At 37.0% G+C, this 20,910-nt stretch overlaps 1 protein-coding gene across 4 annotated transcripts in view; it reads right to left on the bottom strand.

Annotated features, from left to right (window-relative positions):
• Positions 1–20,910, bottom strand: part of CARMIL1 (capping protein regulator and myosin 1 linker 1) — a 338,321-nt gene that overhangs the window by 37,441 nt on the left and 279,970 nt on the right. For all 4 annotated transcript variants that reach the window (XM_077143786.1, XM_077143787.1, XM_077143789.1 and 1 more), the window contains exon 29: positions 18,733–18,885. In XM_077143786.1, coding sequence (XP_076999901.1) covers positions 18,733–18,885 — 153 coding nt within the window. The remainder of the gene's footprint in view (positions 1–18,732; positions 18,886–20,910) is intronic.

Below are 20,910 nucleotides of genomic sequence, written 5' to 3'. Positions count from 1 at the left end.
TCTGGGTCCCTTCAAAGGACGGACAGCCCATGAAGAAAAGGCATCTCCCACCACCGCCACCACATCACTACCATTAGCATCATCAACAGTATTTGCTTATTAGAAAGTCTTCTACCAGCAATGTTCTAAAAACATCTCAATCGCTAGACTCCTGATTTCATACTCTATTAGGCAATTTTCTCCAAATTTAGCTTATTTTTATGACATGTTCAATTAGTGTAAAAACCTTGCTGAGCAAAAAGAAAAAAGATAAAAATGTATTTGCAAGTAATCTGAATTTCCCCAAGTAAAGACTCTAAGACTCCTGGCCCTTGTCTTAACCCATATCCCCTCAAAACCTTCCTTAAAGGTATGATTATAAATAATAATGTATTCATTTATATATATAGAGAGAGTTATAGCTGAGGGTTAAACCCCATAGATAGTTCCAGAGTTTCTTCTCTTTACTGAAAGATTAACAAGACAGGTACTTCTGTCTCTGTTTATCCACTTAAATATCATTATAAGCAAAGGTGAGAAGAGAAGTCTTGCAATAAGCTCAACTGCTAAAATGACAGGCAATGTTCCTATGGAGTAGGAAAACAAGGCAATGGACAATTCAGCTTTTAAATTTTCAATGGACTGAAGATCCTTAGTTCATGCCTCTACTCCTTCTGTACACATTTTGGAACTCACTTAGGCAACGCTGACTTCAGCGTCACCCCATGAGGATGTGGGAAGGAGTGGGGCTGAAGCAAGGCCATCCTTGTGAATGCTCTCCCCACTTTGGGATATTATAGGCTGGTTTAAAAAAAGAAAACCGATGTTATACCATCATTTCCTAAAAGGGCATTTAGGCACAAAGATAAAATGGGAAAGATATAATTTTATTATAAAGGATAATATAGGAAAAATATAAAGGATAGCTTTAAATTAGATAAATTTATTTTCCTGAAAGTTTTCGTGACAATGGTTGTCCTTTTTCTCATTTCATCTTACACTGATGAAAAATTTTTTCTCAGGGATCCTAATGGTTCGTGGACTGCTAACTGCCTTTCAGCCAATAAATTTTTCGTATATGGACACCTAATTCTTCACTCCAACTATTTATTCTGAAAAGTCTACAAACTTATAGGAAAAGATGCAAGAGTAGTATAATAAATACCAATGTACTCTTCACTTCACTTAGATTCATCAGTTAACATTTTGTACATTTATTTCCTTTATATTCTCCCTTTCTCACACACACACACACATACACACACAACCTCGTTTTTGCTGGAACCATTTAAAAGCTGCTGCCAACTTTAAAAAAAAAAAGTTGCTGACATCTTGATACTTCACCCTTAGATATTTCTGCGTGAATATCCTAAAAATTATGTTCAGCTACATAATCATACACGATATCATCTCAAACACAGACTACAACCCATATTCAAATTTCCCCAGTTATCCCTCTAATGATTTATAACACTCCTTCCCCTCATTTCAGATCCAGGAACTAATCTGATCTAATAAGTCATTATATTTGGTAATGTCTCTTTAGTCTCCTTTTCTCTAGCACAGTCCCTAGCACCACCACCCCTAACTTTCTTTACCATAATATTGACTTCCTTGATGAATTCAGGCCAGTTGTTTCACAGACTCCTACATGTGAGATTTGTCCACTTCCTCGTAACTAGATTCAGGTGAAACATTTTTAGCAAGAACTTGGCGATGTTGGGACCTACTGATTGAATCACATCAGCTGACACATGATGTCAGGTGGTTCTACTACCAGTTTGATCACTTGTGTAAGTCGTGACCTTCCTATTTGTCCATGATAAAGGCATCTTTTCCCTTGCTAACTGATAATAACTCTCTAAGGAGATTATTTTAGTCCATGTGGAGTAACCCATTTTTTGCAACCACTGACAATCCCTGCCTCATAATGAATATACCGGGAGTTGCACAATTGCAATTTTCTATATAGACCATTATTGCTACACTTATTAGCTGCCATTCCTTTGTAAAGAACTTTCCCTTTGTCAAGACTCTTCATATCCTCCTCTCTCTTTATCTATTTTTTTGAATACTACTATGGATTCATAGATTTTTCATTTTATTTTATTAAATGAGCATATCATAAACTATTACTATAGTACTTTTGGCGCTCAGTTTCACTGCGGAAGCTGTTTCAGTGTGGCTTTCATATCCTATGAAATTATTACCCCATTGGATATTGAGCCAATCCTTGTTTTATGATACAGGATGCCCTATGCTTAACTTGTGCTTTTCTGTGCACCTATTTTTAAAATGGATGTGGTATTTATTTATAAATAAAATTAAATATTTTATAATTTTAAAATTATATATTTTTATATTATATATAATACATTATAAATATATAATTAAAATTAATATAAACATTTAATTCATTAGGGATAAATTTGATGAAATAGATTTTTTAAAAAATAAATGAACCTAATGAACTAGATTTATTAAAAAATAAATATTTCCTCCTAGAGTTTTAGGTGAGTTGGCACTCAAGGGGAATGAAAACAGTGATTCTTAATTGATATGTACCCTCAAGCATCTAACTGAAGAGTATTATCACATGTATTTTAAAAAGCATTTTCTTATGCATTTCCATTTTTAAAATCTGAAATCATCACTGAGAAAAAGAGAAGTCTAATCCATCCTATGGTGAGTGAGGCATGGCATGAATATTCCCTTTAAAAATTTAGGAAGAGTAGGCAAGCGGAAGCCATAACTCAGAAAGCTGCAATAAATCAATGGACAAAGGGGGAAAAGATTTAGTGATGTGCCACATTTCCTGCTGAATGCAACATTAAGTCCAGCTATTCACATTACACTCATTAACTTTTATATCTACAGTCTCGTTTCATATAAAAGTTAAAATGACACTATGATGTTAAAATAAAAACACTCAGGGAGTAGCAGATGACAGGCTATGGTGAAGATTACAGTGGAGTACAATATTGAAATTAAAATGGTTCATTTCTTTATTTTCCAGAACTGCACAATTTTTTTTAATTCAAGAAAATTAAATCTTCATCTTCCTATCTTTGACATGTTTTCCTCCAGAAAATAGTAAATGGTTTATTTTTTGTTCGTTTTAACTCATCTGCTAGAGGCTGATGGCAAAGCGAAATTTCACATTTGAATGTTCTCTTTAAAGAGTGAATACAATTTAATACATTTTTTCTAAGCATGGGGTCAAGAATGAAACTACTTGGTATCAATTTTAGCAAGGATCTTACCATGAGAGCATGGTACAGAGAAGCTCGAGGATTATTAATACATGGTCAGGTATGCACTATTGTAGCATTATAATAAAAAAGTGAGAAAACTCAGTAAGTACTTTATTGTGCTACTAAACCCAATGTTAATTTGAATGCCATTTTAAAATCTTCTTTACTGCAAACAAACAACTGGGAAAAACTCCTCCCAGAGTATTAATAGTTAGATAATAATATAAATATCTGGGTATTATATCTGAGAGAGATCTTTTAGGTCCATATCTTTGGAAAATTCATATTACAATAGAAGGCAAGAATGGAAGAGATAGGAAAAGATTTAAACAATCTCCTCCATAATGAATATCAAGATACATAATCAAAACAAGCCACAGATGCTTAACATAGCACATTTGATCTGCCCATAGAATATTAAGTTCTATACATACAAAAATTCATTGTTAACAACAACCACAAAAAGCCAGATTAAATCACAATAATTTGCCTTGCTACTTTTAAAAACATTAATCAGATAAATGTCAGTGGTACCGGGTAAAAAGGATGGATTTGGGGCCTGATAACTGAGTGAGGATTCTGGTTGGAGGGCTGCAATAATCAACCAGAAATCAGGTGATCTGGTTCTTGGTGATTTAAAGTCCCAGAGGAAATGACTCAAATCTTATATATCAAGATTTGTCTGACTTACATTCTAAAATATTTTTATATTTTAAAATATAAAATATTTAATTTTGTTTATAAGCTAGTCTGAATTATCTTCTAAAACCCCTTTCTCTTAACTGTACAGCCTCAAATGGCTCTACAGGTAAAGATGGCTTACCACCAAAACTATTTAAAACTTGATGCGATTTGGAAGCCGTGATCCCTGTCAAACTGTTCTGTTTCATTAACTCTTTTTATTTTCTTTGACTGATTCTCCAGTGAGATTCTCCAAAGAGAATGGATTCTCAAGACATCTTTTTCAAAATTACAGGCCCATTATTTCGACAGTTATTTGGTCAGAACTTCAGATCATCAATATTATTGATATATTATATTTTCACCTATGAGGAAACACATTGTTTGCCACTTTTGATTTTTCACTGGCTTTGATCTTGTTTTAAGATGTTAACTGCTTGGTGAAAGTGAACATTGTAGTGAAGAGTTGGATAATTTTTCTTCCTATTTTGATAACAAAACAAGAATAGTTTTCAGAGTATATGGGCACAGCCTCTGTCTATTGTCCTTACTTAATATTAACCATAACAAACCCTGTACAACTATCTTTCATTGACATTCTCCAACCTTTAAAATCTCAACATGAAATAACTGCATATATAGGTTAATTCATTCAGCCACCGGTACTCAACTAAAAGCATCACAGAGGCTTTGCTGTAAGCACGACAGAGGATGTTCTGAAAACTTTTTCAGGACAAAGCCATTTTGGCCATGGGTATGGTGTTTTGGGATTTCAACTGCTCAAGGGCTAAAGTGGATTTGAAGCTGCTTCCTGAGGAAAATCCTGGCTTAGCTTGCTGGTACAAATCTTACAGCTCAGCTCTGGTTGGGTGGCCTTTTATCAAGGCCAGAGAAATGAATATACACCTCACCCTTTATAATCAAAAGTTAAGTCTGCAACCTCCAAGCTTAAAGTTCCATCCTTAACCAGCCCATAAAAGAATCATACTGTCTTAGCATGGGGCTTGATCCTGAAGTTTGTTCTAACTTCCTCATTTTCCCCGTAACTCCGCTGACTCCCCCTTGCCTTTTAATCTCTATTTTATTCATTACTCAGTTTGCCACCTGTGCCAATCTGAAGCTATTATGTACCCCCAAAAAGGCATGTCCTTTAACCCTCATTTAGTGTTGCTGAGTGGGATCCTTTTTGATTGTTTCCATGGAGATATGACCCACCCAATTATGGAACGTAACTTTTGATTAAAAGGTTTCCATGGAGATGTGTCTCTACCCATTCAAGATGGGGTTGCTTACTGGAGGAGGCTTTTAAGAGTGAACTATTTTGGAAAAAGCTTTGGAGCCACCAGAACTGACAGAGCCACCAGAACTGACAGAGCCAACAGAACAGACAGAGCCCCAGAGAAGCAGTTGAAGAGGCCTAGAGAGAAAGCTAGCAGATGTTGCCATGTGCTGAGAGAGAAACCCCAAATGTCATCGGCCTTCTTGAGCCAAGGAGTCTTTCCATGGAAACCTTAATTTAGATATTTTTCCAGCCTTGCCTTAATTTGGACATTTTCATGGCCTTAGAACTGTAAACTTGCTACTTACTAGATTCCCCTTTTGAAAGGCTGTTCCAGTTCTAGTATATTGCATTCTGGCAGTTTTTGCAAGTCAGGATACTATCTGAAATAGTTTCTCAAAGAAGGTAGTGCATATATAAATTCAACAAATAAATATATGGAAGGTTACATAATATAGACTAGAACATATAAAAGAAATTCCTTACAGTAATTTTTTTGGCCTAGGGTCCAAGTGTGCAAGGATGGTTTTCAGTATAAAAGTCAGCATGAGCTTCTTCTGCATACACACCAAAGGCCAAAGCTATGTTATATATTTTTTTGTCTTTTTTTTAAATTTTTAAATTTTCTTTTTTAAAATACCAAAAAACATCAAAGAAACGCAAACATTCTTATTTTGATCATTCCATTCTACATATATAATCAGTAATTCACAATATCATCACATAGTTGCATATTCATCATCATGATCATTTCTTGGAACATTTGCATCTATTCAGAAAAAGAAATAAAATGAAAATAGAAAAAACTTATACATACTATACCCTTTACCCCCCCTTTCATTGATCACTAGCATTTCAAACTAAATTTATTTTTTAACATTTGTTCCCCCTATTATTTATTTTTATTCCATATGTTCTACTCGTCTGTTGACAAGGTAGATAAAAGGAGCATCAGACACAAAGTTTTCATAATCACATAGTCACATTGTGAAAGCTATATCATTATACAATCATCTTCAAGAAACAAGGCTACTGGAACACAGCTCTACATTTTTAGGCAGTTCCCTCCAGCCTCTCCATTACATCTTGAATAACAAGGTGATATCTACTTAATGTGTAAGAATAACCTTCAGGATAACCTCTCGACTCTGGAATCTCTCAGCCATTGACACTTTGTCTCATTTCACTCCTCCCCCTTTTGGTCGAGAAGGTTTTCTCAATCCCTTGATGCTGAGTCTGAGCTCATTCTAGGGTTTCAAAGCTATGTTATATTTTTGTTTTGAATTTGTTAAGGAATAGACTTGCGATAGATATTTAGCCTCAGCCCTGAGAGATGGGTGATCCAAAGTATCAAATTTCAACAGTGAAAATGGTTTCCTGTGGCACATTTAAGGAAACTGAAAATATGGATAGCCCAATTTAACTGCCTAAATTCCCACATTTCAGATCAAGAATGAGGGTTTATTCCCCCTGTCCCCAATTAATGTTTTAAACTATAACTGGTATAAAGACTGAATCATTGAGTTTATCTGATCCAACCTACTTTTTACGTAGATGATCAAAAACATGAGGCAGACTTCCACACTTGTTTTCTTTCCCCATCCCACCTACATTTGGGTGGGTCTCTTATTTGTTTATATATTTTTTAATTAGAGAAGTTGTGGGTTTACAGAAGAAGCATGCATCAGAGTTCCCATATCCCAATTATTAATACCTTACATTAGTATGAATAGTCAATTGTTTTTCATTCCCAAATTTCAATTCAAGTAATTCCACCCCACTTATTCCCTCTAGTGAGCCTTTACTTTCAGAGACTATTAGGTCAGGGAAGGTGGCAGTGCCCGAGTAACTGGGACATGATCTGGAATGACCATATTTGTCTTCATATGGGCAGCTTCCAGAGGCAGAGAGCCCTCCACCACGGAGGTTTTCTGCAGCTTGCACTCCTACCCCTAACCATTGTGATGCTGATAAAGTGGGAAAGGCTATGCCACAAACTAGACTGCAAACTAGCAATTTTTCTTGCATGATGTGAAAGGTATGGATGTGTTAAATAGGTTAGACTCTTCTCCCAAGTGTAGGGGGAAAAACGCTAGTAGAAAAGAATTAACCTGTCACAGAGATGTCACGCTCTGAACTCTTAGTGCAGAGTCATTAAAAAGACTCTTCCCCGCGCCATGTTCCCAGGGTCTTTTTTTCTGGGACCCATGACAGCCTGAGGAACAGGGGTTCAGCAGAAAGAGAGGTGCTTTTTGGAGTAAGAGTGCTTAGAGTCGGGCTCCCGGCTCTAGGACCCTCTAACTAGCAGTGTGATATGGGGCAAATCTGTTAACATCTCTGAGCTCTGGAATTCTCATCAGAAAATAATGGGTTAAAACAGCTACACACACACACACACACACACACACACACACACACACACACACACACACACACACACACACCCCTACCTGCTGTAACAAAGCAATCAAAGTGCACACACACACACACACACACACACACACACACACACACCCCTACCTGCTGTAACAAAGCAATCAAAGTGCATGCCCCACAGTGGGTGGAAGGTATTTTCTTTCTCCTTAGGTCACCAAGGATGTAGCCTATAATGTCCTCATTAATTGAACCTTATAAGGTAACCATAGCCACAGTGGCTGAAGAGATGTGAACAGAGAGTAGAACAAGAAGGGAGTGGCAGGCGTTGCATCATGAAGTGCCTTGTGGACCGTGAGGGAGAGGCTGAATTTGTATAGTTGCAATGGGAAATCATTGGGGCGGGGGGGGGGGGGGGGGGGGGATGAGGTGTGGTTTATACCTTCCTAGTGATCTGATTTATACTTTTGAAAGCTCCTCTGGCTTCTGAGTACAGGGTGGATTGACTGCAGGGAGCAAGAGCAGAGGCAGAAGTGTGAGTTAACACATCTGTTTAAGGAGTGCAGGCAAGAACCAAAGGTAGCTTGGATAAGGGATGTGAGGGATGGAAAGAGGTCAAGGCTGACTGCTAGACTCAGGGACACAGAAGGTGGAATCATGCATTGGGATGGTGAAGGCTTGGGGAGGAAAGGGGGGGAAACGCAATGATTCTGTTTTGACTCTAACTTCGCTTGAGATACCTGTTGGACACCTACGTGGAGAGGTTAGGTAGGTACTTGGATATACAAGCTGGTAGCTCAAAGAAAATTGACATAAATGCCGTAAGTGCAGAAAAAGTGTTTACAGAGTTGACAAGGCAGTGAACCCTTCACAGAAGGTGGTCTTGTAAGCACACCTGTCTGGTGGCTTTACTTGTGTATGGGTGACCACCAGTCCAGGCCTGGATGCTGAACCCCAGGGCCACCACTACAGTTCCCACTGGACATCTCCACCAGGGCCTCCCAAGCACCTCAAGTGCAGCATGTCCTGAATGGAAATCACCAACATCTATTTCTTTTAAAACCTGCTCTTTTTCCCCTATTCCTCATCCAAAAGTACAACTACAATATTCTTTCACTAATAGTAACAAAATGTACCACACTAATACAAGGTGTTAATAATGGGTGGGGGGGGGTGGTTTATATGGGAACTCTGTGTTTTCTGCAACATTTTTTTATAAACCTACAATTTCTCTAATTAAAAAAAAAAAAGAATAAATAAATAACAAATGGATAACCAACCAACCTCACCATCCCTTAGTGAGACCCTACAGGGTATTTGTGATTTGCCTTTTCTCCAGCCTTTTCACTGCTCTCTCCCTTCATCTACCCTTATTCCCATCATATCAAAATAGTATAGTAGCTCCTGAAGATGCCATGTTATCTCCTGACTCCAGGTCTCTATAAATGTTGCTCTCTGCTAAGTTTACTTACTCATTTTCCTCCCAGCTGATGTCTTTTTTAAACACCACCTATCATTTCATCAGCAGTTACCGATGGCCACTACATGCCATGCACAATGCTTAGAACCTTCCTCCAGGAAGTCCTCCTTGACAACACCCCTCCCCCAAGCTGAGCGCCTTCTCAATGCTTCCATAGCAACCTGCATACTTCCCAACAGTAAGATTTCATTTTAATATATAACCACTTTGATCAAAAAAGTGGGCTGAAACCCATAATGAACAGAATTTTTTTTTTAAAGATGGAAATTAGGAGAAAATAAAAAAGAAAACGAAGCTAAACTTAAGGTTGAATACAAGCTACACTTCTTCAGGCCCCAAATACTTCTTGTAGGTCAAGTGCATTCAGCCATGAGTCTCTCAACTGCCACTACAAAAGTTAGGCACAGGCAGTTGTCATACTTCACAATTCAAAGTGTTTTCTATAGATCAGTAACGTTATATCAACATGTAATTGCAATTTACTAGGCAGCAAAATGATTCAAGAAGAAAAACAACCTACAGTGTCTATTTATCTATGTATAATCAATTGCTTAATTTATTCTTTTAATAAACAATTGTACTTGGATAAAATGCCTTATGTGTGTATAGGAATGTCACAGTGCAAGATGCTGCTAGCCCAGGCATGAAGTATGAAAACTGTTTTGTGGAAAAAAAATAATTAGGTACAAGTAATGACAAAAAATGAAAGCACAGTTTTTCATGTCTGTGGGATAAAGTGCTAACTGACTGCTCAGAATTTGCACTATCCCTGATTAAGACCTGAATTTCTTCTGTATATATGTGTAATGAAGACATCTGGGGTTAAAGTGAACAGGGATGCACAGTAGTGGATTAGACAGTTTAAGCAGCACAGACAGTAACAAGTTATACAGGGCTAATTCTTAAAAGGACCCTTAATGAAGACTATGACACAATGCAAAAGCACGTTAGTAAAAGCAATTCTACAGGACCTCAATACGAGGAAGAAAGGACCGATTCTGGTTAGCAAGGCCTTTCCAGAGCACAGTATGCTCATCTACTCCTGCAACACTGCTCAGGCCATTCCCGTCCATCAAGTGCTGTAGGGAAAGGAGAAAGTCAACACAAGGAGCTGCTCTGTGCCTCACAAATGTGGGAAAGTTGAAACACAGGAGATGAGATGAGTTCCTCTAGATGAATGTGCTGGTTTGAAAGGAAATATGCCCCCTAAGAAAAGCCATGTTTTAATATAAATGCCATTTCTTAAAGGTAGAATAATCCCTATTCAATACTGTATATTTGAAACTGTAATGAGATCATCTCCCTGGTTGATGTGATTTAGTTAAGAATGGTTGTTAAACTGGATTAGGGGATGACATGTCTCCACCCATTTGAGTGGGTCTTGATTAGTTTCTGAAGTCCTATAAAAGAGGAAACATTTTGGAGAATGAGAGATTCAGAGAGAGCAACACTACAAAGCAGAGAGTCCACCAGCCAGCGACCTTTGGAGATGAAGAAGGAAAACACCTCCCGGGGAGCTTCATGAAATAGGAAGCCAGGAGAGAAAGCTAGCAGATGACGCCGTGCTCACCATGTGCCCTTCCAGCTGAGAGAGAAGCCCTTACTGTGTTCGCCATGTGCCTTCTCACTTGAGAGAGAAACCCTGAACTTCATTGGCCTTCTTGAACCAAGGTATCTTTCCCTAGATGCCTTTGATTGGACATTTCTTTAGACTTGTTTTAATTGGGACATTTTCTCACCCTTAGAACTGTAAACTAGCAACTCATTAAATTCCCCTTTTTAAAAGCCATTCCATTTCTGGTATATTGCATTCCAGCAGCTAGCAAACTAGAACAGTGAACATTCTTAAACTTTTTTCTTTCTGTAAAAAATACATTTCAGGTGTGTGTAACTGAAACAAACGTTTGGTGTAATCTGATGTTTTATGTCCATACTTGGTGTGCTATTTCAGATGATTTTTTTTTAATGTTGGTAACAACCATTAAAATGATTCATGACTCACTATGGGGTTGTGACTGGAGGACTGAAAGATGCATTTTGAATTAATTCAAGGCTCTCTATATCACCTCATTTCAGTAAGATTCACATCTTTCAACAACCAACCACATCCATGTGTAGGATTTACACGTACAGGAGTTCTGTGGTCCATCAGAACTAGTTGTGCCACTTCTGCCATCAACAGAGCAAACTTCGTGGGTGGTCTATTGGTTCATTCACCTTCCATGTGTAGCAAGAAGCCAAGTAACCCAAGCACTGGGCCTGGTATGCAATGGATCCAAAATAAGCATTAATCGAATGAATGAATGACTTTCTAATCTATGCATTTTTGGCTCAGGAGGTCTCTTGATAGTTCATCTCTATCTAGAAATTCACCAATATGAAGTGAATTCACCTTCCCTATGTACTTCTGAGAGCCATTATCCACCCTGTCCTAGCCACCACCCCCAGGTAAACAAATCCACTTTAAGGACATCTCACCTTCTTTAGACAGGCTCTCTTGTATATATATTTACAAGTAGTGCGTTCATCTAATGATTCTTTTTTGTCAAGTCTGAATATTACTTAAGTCAAAAATTAAAGAGAAAAATCTTTGTGCAGGAATTTAGTCTTTGATTTCAACTGGCAAGCAGTGAGAATTTGGAGGTTTCTACAAAAGAGAAAGGCTGTTAAAGCAAATGTGTAATTGTAGTACTGTGCAAACACAAGGTGAGACTGAGTTTAGAAAAATTCTTTACTTCCTTTTGGCTCTACTGCACTATTCCCTGTACATTTAGGAGTAATTAAATGTATAGCTGCTTTAAAGAACTTAATAGTTGGATTTCATCAAACACGTTTTTCTGTTTAAGGAAAGTATAAGTATATTCCTATGCCATCTATGAACACACACCCACACCCACAGCCAGGTAATCAAAGGGATGATTTCTGGTTTATATATCCACAGGTTATTAGAATCTTTTGTTTAATATAACTCAAGAGGGAAGGCCAAAAGTATCTTTTATAATGATTGCACATGTAAATTAATCTCTAAGAACCATCGTTTCTTAACTACAAGTCAAATGCACCCTTTGGATGCCAGTTTTGGAATTCCCTGACCAGTCACAATTGGTTAATGTTCTAAGTTTTCTTATGGAACAGATCTGCTAAGTTGTCCCCACCCTTCCCCTGGGGAGTTTGGTTCATGATATGAGCTTTGGGGTTCTGGAGGTGAAACGGGAGAAATGTAGAAGGTTCTTATCCTCCCAGCAATGACTGTGAAAGGGGGGAGTCAGAGGGATCATGGGGTATCTCTTATCTCTTGGTCAGGGAGTGGGGGAGGAAATGTGAGGCCAGTGCATGCTACACCTTAGGCCACCTGTCATTCTCAGAATGGAGCTTTCTGGAACAATGCTTTTGCAAATGGCATTCATGCCAGTTAAAAATTAAAAGATTAGGGAGGGCAGGCCATGGTGGATCAGCAAGCAGAGTTCTCACCTGTCATGCTGGAGACCCGGATTCGATTCCCGGTGCCTACCCATGCCAAAATAAATAAATAAATAAAAACTAAAAGATTAGGGAAACTGTGGAACTTGAGAGAACAATTAATTCTCCAAAGATCTGGGTTGTGCTTCTGGTATCTTCAAAATGCACTGTTAAAAAATTATTAGAAACTTTGAGATGCATACATATTTTAGTTGGACTCAGAGATTGTACTATAGTTGTGAAATTTAGAATTTGGAAATTAAAGAGTTCTCATAGGTTGCTTTTTAGTGGTTAAATGTTAAACCTCCATTTTTCCAAAGTGAAACAATAAGAAAAAGACATTATAGAGTGAATAAAATTATGAGGGAACAAACAATTAGGACTTGAACACCATTCTGTACACATTTGCTATTAGTGCAACTGATTTTAAATGACATTGGTTTAATGGTCTGTACTTGGCAAACACTATTCATAGATTATTTCAATTAATAACTATTGGTACTTGAAAGTGATGCAATTTCTTTTAAAAGAAATATAGTATTCTGACCAGGACGAATGGACTTCTGTTGAATTTGAGTCTGAATTAAAAAGCTTAATAATTACATACTATAATTTGAGGTTGGATGTGTTAAGGCAAAATAATTATTATTTTATCCTTGGAGAAAGGATTCATAAAGATTTATTCAGTACAGATTCAAGCCTTTTGAAATTCTTTGCTTAGGAAACAACCGTAGGGAGATGAGCTGTTCCTCTGCATGAATGCCTTTTGATTTAAACCAGTATGACATTAAAATAATTGAAAAGTACATGAAATTAATGGCTAGTTATACCTAAATAACAGACACTATCTCCACTCACTTTGCAAGCTATCTTAACCCCAAATGCCTTTTTGTTTTTAAAGGTGGTGAACTTATATACAGTGACAAATTAAATATTTAGAGATAGCTCATCATTGGATAAGAACCACATCCTTCAATACCCCAAGGGTCAATAAGAAATAAAATTGAAAAATATGGTTCAGAATACTGATTTACTAAGGGCATTTGATTGCCAAAAAAGAACAGATGGTCTATGGACAATAAAGATTCCAAGTAAATACACATTACTGCATAATACATAAGGCAAGAAGTATACTGAAAAGCTAATTAATCACTGTCACCAACAAAATAGCACATGGAGAGGCACCAACGGCTCCAGGTAAGCACAAAGTGGGCAAATTCATTTCTAACAATTGAGCATGTCAGGCTTTTGACACACTTGTTCCCATCAATGCTTAAAAACTGCAGCTTAGGTGGTAAGTGGGAACTCTTCCATTTCATGCTTGATTTTTCTGTAAACCTATGACTTCTCTAAAAACAAAACAAAACTGCAGGCTTGCATTTACATTCTTCAATGTATGTACCTTCCATTTGTTTTTGTTCACTTACTAATTTAATCTGAGAGTAGAGAACAGATACTTTACATAAAACAGTCTATTTAAACATAACTTAAAATTTAATTTGGATTGGAAAAAATATATACTATAACATATATCATATATGAAATCTTTATATTGATTACAGCAGACTGGTTAGGCTCACAGACTCTGGTACCAAACTATCTGCCTCTGAATTCTGTCTCTTCTACATATTAGCTGTATAATCTGGGGCAGGTTACTTAACTTTTCTTCATCTCAGTTTCATCATTTGTTAAATAGAAGATATTGATAAGAACTGATAAATAGGTTGTTATGAGGACTAAACTGGTTAATATTTATAAGGAGCTTAGAACAGTGCCTAGTATGTTATAAGTACAATATAAATGCTTGTTAAATAAATGACTAAGGTGACTTTTTATGCTATCAGCTTTTCTGTAAGAGTTAAAGGGATATCAAAATCCCTGGGGGGTATAAGAGTAGGCCTATGTTGAGAAAACGAGGGTTATTTTAAGAGTTCTTGTTCCTTCCTCTCCTTCCCTCTGGGCCCTACCAGGCAGACCAGATGACCTCTTAGTTTCTTTCTAAGTTCATAAAAAAAGGTAACCTATTTGATTGGAGACTAAGGGATTAAAAAAAAAAGATTTCCCTCTCTGCCACTTTACTGAAAAAGAGCAGCCTTTTTTCTTTAACTTTATGAAATTAAGGTTGAATAGACACTCTCATTCAACCCTCCTGCAGACAACAAGCCCCATCAAATCACTCATTCTTATATCATCCGTCACTAGTCAAAGCATAAGTTTAATAGTTGTTGACTAAGTGATGAATTTCTTTCAAAGAAATCAATCATATGGTTTATTTTCCTTCTATCTCCAGGAAGGCAATCCTTAAATTCAAATTCTTACAACTTTTTACTCTTAAACCCTCCCCCTAGTACAAGTACAACTATTGGTTCTTTAAAGAGAAATGAAGCATGGAAATGGAGCTGACTTTCAGACCAGGGAGAGATGGAAGGAACATGAAGATTAGACATTCAGGGGCAGGGAAAAAGAGATGCCCAGAGTCTCTACTAAATCTGTTCAAGAAATGTTAAAAACTGGATTTAGTAGATACCATGAAGAACAAAAAGTGCTAGAATCTTGTTAACAATCTTGAATCTGTGAAGAGAAAGTTAGTGATGAGTCAAAGTTTTACTTTGGAATGTACTAGGGGAAGTTTCACAGCTCTTTGTGCTAGAAACAAACATTTTAGGTAATAGCAAAGTTACAGCATCTCCCAAAGCAATCAAACTCAACAGTGTTCTAGCTCTATGTGCAGCACAGTTTCTACCTGACAGGGGCTATTAATTCCAGGTGAGAAAAGGTTGAATGTAAGTACTTAGGCATTTCTACTTTTAATAATTTTCCATGCAACAGTTAATCTTGCATCCTAACTTTCTGGATCACTTAAGATGTAAATGCTGCCAAGGAAAATGCATAAGCTCATTTAGAAAAAAACATCACAAATACAATTTCTCTTCCTTTGAAACATGCACTTTTAGCTTTTTTTTTTTAATGGTACCACATGAGTATCATAACTTGAAATATTCAGCAATAAATATTGATAAGAAACAATAATCATTTGCTATTTAGACTATAAGAGGTGGCAGTACAAGTTATTTTAAAAGGTCAAGTTAATGCTCTACTCCTGTCCACCCCTGGCTTAGAAAAAGAAGCCCAAAGCTCAGAGAATGGATTTCCTTTAGGACAGAGATCCCTGAACTTCTGGCTCCCACCATGCGAATGATGCTAACTTTGGGTGGCTTTGAATGGATTGTTAGGCTGAGAGTAGCAAGGAAATCACTATAGCACAAAAGCTACTGACTTGAACTTTTTACACCAAATTATCCTCTTTAATTAACCTAACACCAAAGATGACGGTAACTACAGTTTTCTAAGACCTAGGGATTTATTAGCCTTGTCACAGTGGGGGCAACCAAATCAATATGCTGAACCCTCAATCTTGAGGCTTGTCCTTATGAAACTTATTCCTGAAAAGGAAAAACTAAGCCTACTTGAAATTAGGCCTAAGAGTCATCCCCAGCATACCCCTTCTGTTGCTCAGATGTGGCCTTTCTCTCTAAGTCAACTCAACAGGGGAACTCACTGTCCTCCCCCTCTATGTGGTTCGTGACTCCCAGGAGTGTAAATCTCCCTGGCAACATGGGACTGGACTGCCAGGATGAGCCTGGACCCGGCATCATGGGATTGAGAAAGCCTTCTTGACCAAAAGGGGGAAGAGAGAAATGGGACAAAATAAAGTTTCAAGGGCTGAGACATTTCAGAGTTGACAGGTTATCCTGAAGGTTATTCTTATGCATTATATAGACATCCCTTTTCAGTTGAGAGTGCATTGGAGTGGCTAGAAGGAAGTACTTGAAACTGCTGAACTGTTTTCCAGTAGTCTTGATTCTTGAAGACAACTGAATAACTATATATCTTTTACAATGTGACCGTGTGATTGCGAAAACTTTGTGGCTGAGGTTCCCTTTATCTAGGTTATGGACAAATAAGAAATAAATAAATAATAGGGGGGGATAAGGAGTAAAAAAAAAAAATTGATTGAAATATTAGTGGTCAATGAGAGGGAGGGGTAAGGGGTATGGGATGTATGGGGTTTTTCTTTCTTTTTCTGGAGTGATGTAAATGTTCTAAAAATGATCACATGATGAATACACAACTATGTGATGATATTGTGAGCCACTGATTGTGTGCTATATATGGACTGTATGTGTGTAAGAGACCTCAATAAAAATACGTTTTATTTATCAGTCTTGTCAGACCAATGATTAAAGAAAATATTTGTTGAAACTAGAAAATACTGTTTTCATAACTTAAAAATCCTGCCCACGTAGAATTTTTGTTGTTTCACAGAGAGCTCTGCCTTATGTTTCTCTGTCATTCATTCAGAGCATGAGGCCCTGCTACTTGCCTTAGGATTTGACAGGTGTTCATTACAGAAATGGCCCTAAGTTCTTGTCTCCTTCAAAAAACCACCACCCATCGGATGTGGGTTGTCCTTAGAGTGCTTTTCAGGAGAGATCTACATGACTTCTGCCCCAAAGTGTCATGGCAACAGGAAAGTTTTGTAAAACACAAGTCACTATGAGCTCATGCGTCTGCAGCACAGCTCCCCATTCAGTTCTGATGATGGTCCAGCATATGCTTTTTTTTTTTAATGATTCCTCTTCTACATCATTACCCCACTTTTTTAAAAAAGAACAACTTTTTCTTTCTTTCACATAAAAAAATAAAATCAAAGATAAACAAACTGAGCTGATATAATTTAAAACCATCATTATAGTAGATAAGCCAGTCTTTCATAACCAACACTCCGTCATCCCGAACCATATAACCGATAAACAAAATGGATTTTACAAAAAAAAAAAAAGAAAAATGCATTTTACTAGCTTGTGTTTCTTTTGTCCCTTTCCAACTTACACATGCTGCAATAATTCTGGCAGGAAACGTGATAGACAATTAATTTTAATTGTTTAATTTAAATCTATTTCCTATTATTTTCTTTTAGGCATAGCCTAAGAGCTTTCTGGAACAATTATTCTATGATAACACAGTATTGGAGCTTTATTACCTCAAAATACAAACAAATAAAATAGTCATTAAACATACATTTCACAATTTACTGGTCACGCAACAGTTTTAAAACCTTGATAATGCTCTCAACAGAGAACAAGTGCATTTTATAGATTTATATAGTTAAATAAGGAAACTGCCACAAACATTACACTCTCTTCTGAGCAAAAAAAAAATCACATTGGCCACACCAGATATATTGTGCTTCATTTTAAAAGCTAAAAACAAGTATTATTTCTTAAGAATGGTCTGCACCTAAAAATTATTAAAATTGATAACCAAATGCTGAAACATTTGGACATTACGTGGTCCAAACTCAGAGAGCTACCCTGGAGAGACATCACCCTCTTAGATGATAAGGAATTACTAAAAAAAGAACGTTTTTAGCAAGGACTGAAGTAAAATTATTCTCAGAGAAATTAAATATATGTCCTAAATACTCTAGTTATATAGCACAAAGGTGGGTCTGTGAAATTTAGAAAATGGGTAAGGAATTGAGTCCTACTATAAGGTAAACACCACAGTGCTTTTCCCATCTTCGAATGTATAGCAAGTCAATTGTTCAATGAAACAGACTCTGAACTAGGCAGGAAATCCAAATTTAAAGGTATGCCAAAAACTTGTATAAAGGAATCACAGGAAACAGCAGCAGAGAGAAAAAAGAACATAGAACCAAGAAAGACATAGTTACACATTTTATTTGGGAAAAAGCTATTCTCTACATTTTGTTAACAGTTATAGTCTTATTTAAAGATATTTTCCTGTCATAAATGACCTTTAAAAGTTTATTTTAAAATTCTATTTCTCCTAATTAAAGAATTCTTTCCTCTATGGCTCCAAAGACAGATCCAGATTTTCGTGTGAACTGAATTTTTTACATTTGGGGTAGGGAGTGGGTGGGTGTGAGGAGTAAGGGAGTGGGGATCCTCTTTATGAAGGAGAGTACAAAATTAAAAAGAAAGTTAGGTATAGGGTCTTGGAAGGAGTCCCTCTGAGCTTAGGGCCCTGAACCTTAAGTTTTATTAGTTTCATTCACAGTGAAGTATGACAGCAAGTTTCTGAAAAAAATTGCTTGTCTCCGGGGGAAAGTTTTGCTCAGTCCAGTAGGTAAAGGGTCAATTTTAAAACAAGAGCAGAGTCAAAAGAGAGGGATAATGGTGCCACCAAAGGATGTGTCTTACCATACAAGTGTCCAGATCTTCCAAACGCTCTATCTCCGTTAGCTCCTCCACTGTGATGATGGAGCGTTTAACTGCTGGCTTCTCCTCCGCCAACTCAATCTCTAAGGACTCTTGCTGAGAAAAGGTCTGGCCACGTCTCCTGAAATGGTCAGCCTACAGAGTCAAGGCACAGACAAGGAGAAATTACAGCACAGAGGAAAGGAAGAGCTGGCTAGCTGAGCTCCTGACGGGAATCTTCAACAAGATGGTGCAGTGCAGGACTAGGGTGGCAAGCGGTTAAGGACAATTTTTAATAAATTCACACTAGTGTAACTTACCTCTTTTGTTATCTTTCTTTCCAAAGAAGAGCAATTTTTTTGGTTTTGTTCTGTTTTCTTTGCATGGGCAGGTACCAGGAGTCGAACCTGGGTCGCCAGCATGGCAGGCAAGAATTCTGCCACCGAGCCACCATCACGCTGCCCAGAGCAGTGCTTTAAGCAAGCAATTACACACCTCTCTTAGCAAATAAGATTACACAGTCTAGAAGAAAATAATTAATTTTATTTGATAATTCCTCTGAAGGAATTTCCTTCTTTATCTAGTGCTCAAAAGTATCTAATGAAGGAAATAAAATGATTCCAAATTTCATTAGGTTTAAAGCGTTGAGAGGAAGGAAACTGTTAGCAAAGCTGTAATTTTTGCTACCTTCATTGTTTTCATGTAATGAATACCATCTTTTGTTTAATTTCCAATGCTATGCTTTAGGTAAACTTAAAAAATTAAATGGCAAGAGGTGGAAGCAGCTGGGCTGAAATTGATAAGCTCTAGTGCTGAGCTGGTTTCTCATGAGTAACAATGATTTAATTCTTTTGAAATGATGAGAATCAGTTAACAACAGCAAGAAACCTTTGGGAACAGTGCTAAACTTTAAGTTAAAGAAAATGTTAATGTTATTTGAATGTCACTGAAAACAACGTTTCATTTTGAATATACTATTTTTTTCATCCAGGAGTTAAGCATTCTTCTCATACTCCAAATTAGCATTAATATTAAAGTGAACTTCAAAACAAAAGTGCATTCACATAATCCCATTCCAACTGTTTAAAAAAAAAAACAAACAACCAGCTGACATTTTCTGAGCAGTTATCTAAAATCTTCAAAGAAAGGCACATGCAAAAAAATGAAAATTTCAAACTTTTAGTGTAGTTCTTACATGCAGAGCTACATTGCTACAATATCCTGTGTTTGTGTAATCAAGCAAGCATTCTGAGGCAATCCCTAGAGCTGTGGGTTATCAATAAAGTTTTCCTAAAAAGAATGCTCAATTGTTTGTTTTTGGATGCATGGGCTCGGAATGGAAGCTGGCGGTCTCCCATATGGCAGGTGAGCATTCTATGGCCTACTAGTTTTGTTTATGATTACTTAAAAAAAGAAAAGTCTGATTGAGGAGCTCTAAACAGTGAAGTGACTCTTGAATGTGCCAGAAACTATAGATTATAGTTTCTCAATTCTTCTCTGGAGATCAATCAGTTTCCTATATTTCCAACATGTCACAAAACAATGTATTGGTAAAATTCAACAAAAAGGAAACATTAGAAAAATAACAATGTGTTTGGATATTGGGGCCATGTCAAACTGCTCCAAAAGTCTCTCAAAGCTTCCTCTGAGTTTTTCAACTTACCTCATAGTCTTATACATTATGATCAAATGAATCTTTCAAAATACTCATTTTGTCTGCCTCATATTCAATAAGCTGTTGCTCTTATGTGCTGTTCTCCAATGTCATCTCAAAATTCAATGCTATGAAACCGGGTATGTGCAATATGTATACAGTTAGTCTACAGTTCTTTCTCCAAAAAAAAACCCAAATGCATAACTTGCTTGGAAGATTCTTACCGCATCATATTGCTAATATTTTTGAGACACAAGATATAACCAGTTATAAAACCTTCATCCGTACCTCAGAGAACTGACTAACGTTCAAGAAATACGAAGCTTCTGAAATATTTTTCACATGCACTGATATGAGAAGTCAAGTCCCCTGCTTCATTGTAGAACCGGTCTCTAGATGGAGGAATTTCTTTATTATACCTTGGTTATATTGCCAGAGGCCTGTTAGGCAGTCAGCAGCTGCTAGTCACAAGAATCTATCTCCAAATGCTTCATTTTCCTGCCATGTTTTTAAGAATAGTGCATTCT

The sequence above is a fragment of the Tamandua tetradactyla genome, chromosome 25, assembly GCF_023851605.1.
Source record: "Tamandua tetradactyla isolate mTamTet1 chromosome 25, mTamTet1.pri, whole genome shotgun sequence".
NCBI lineage: Eukaryota > Metazoa > Chordata > Mammalia > Pilosa > Myrmecophagidae > Tamandua > Tamandua tetradactyla.
Note: the sequence above shows the minus strand (reverse complement) of the source record. Positions and strands in the feature narration are given on the sequence as shown.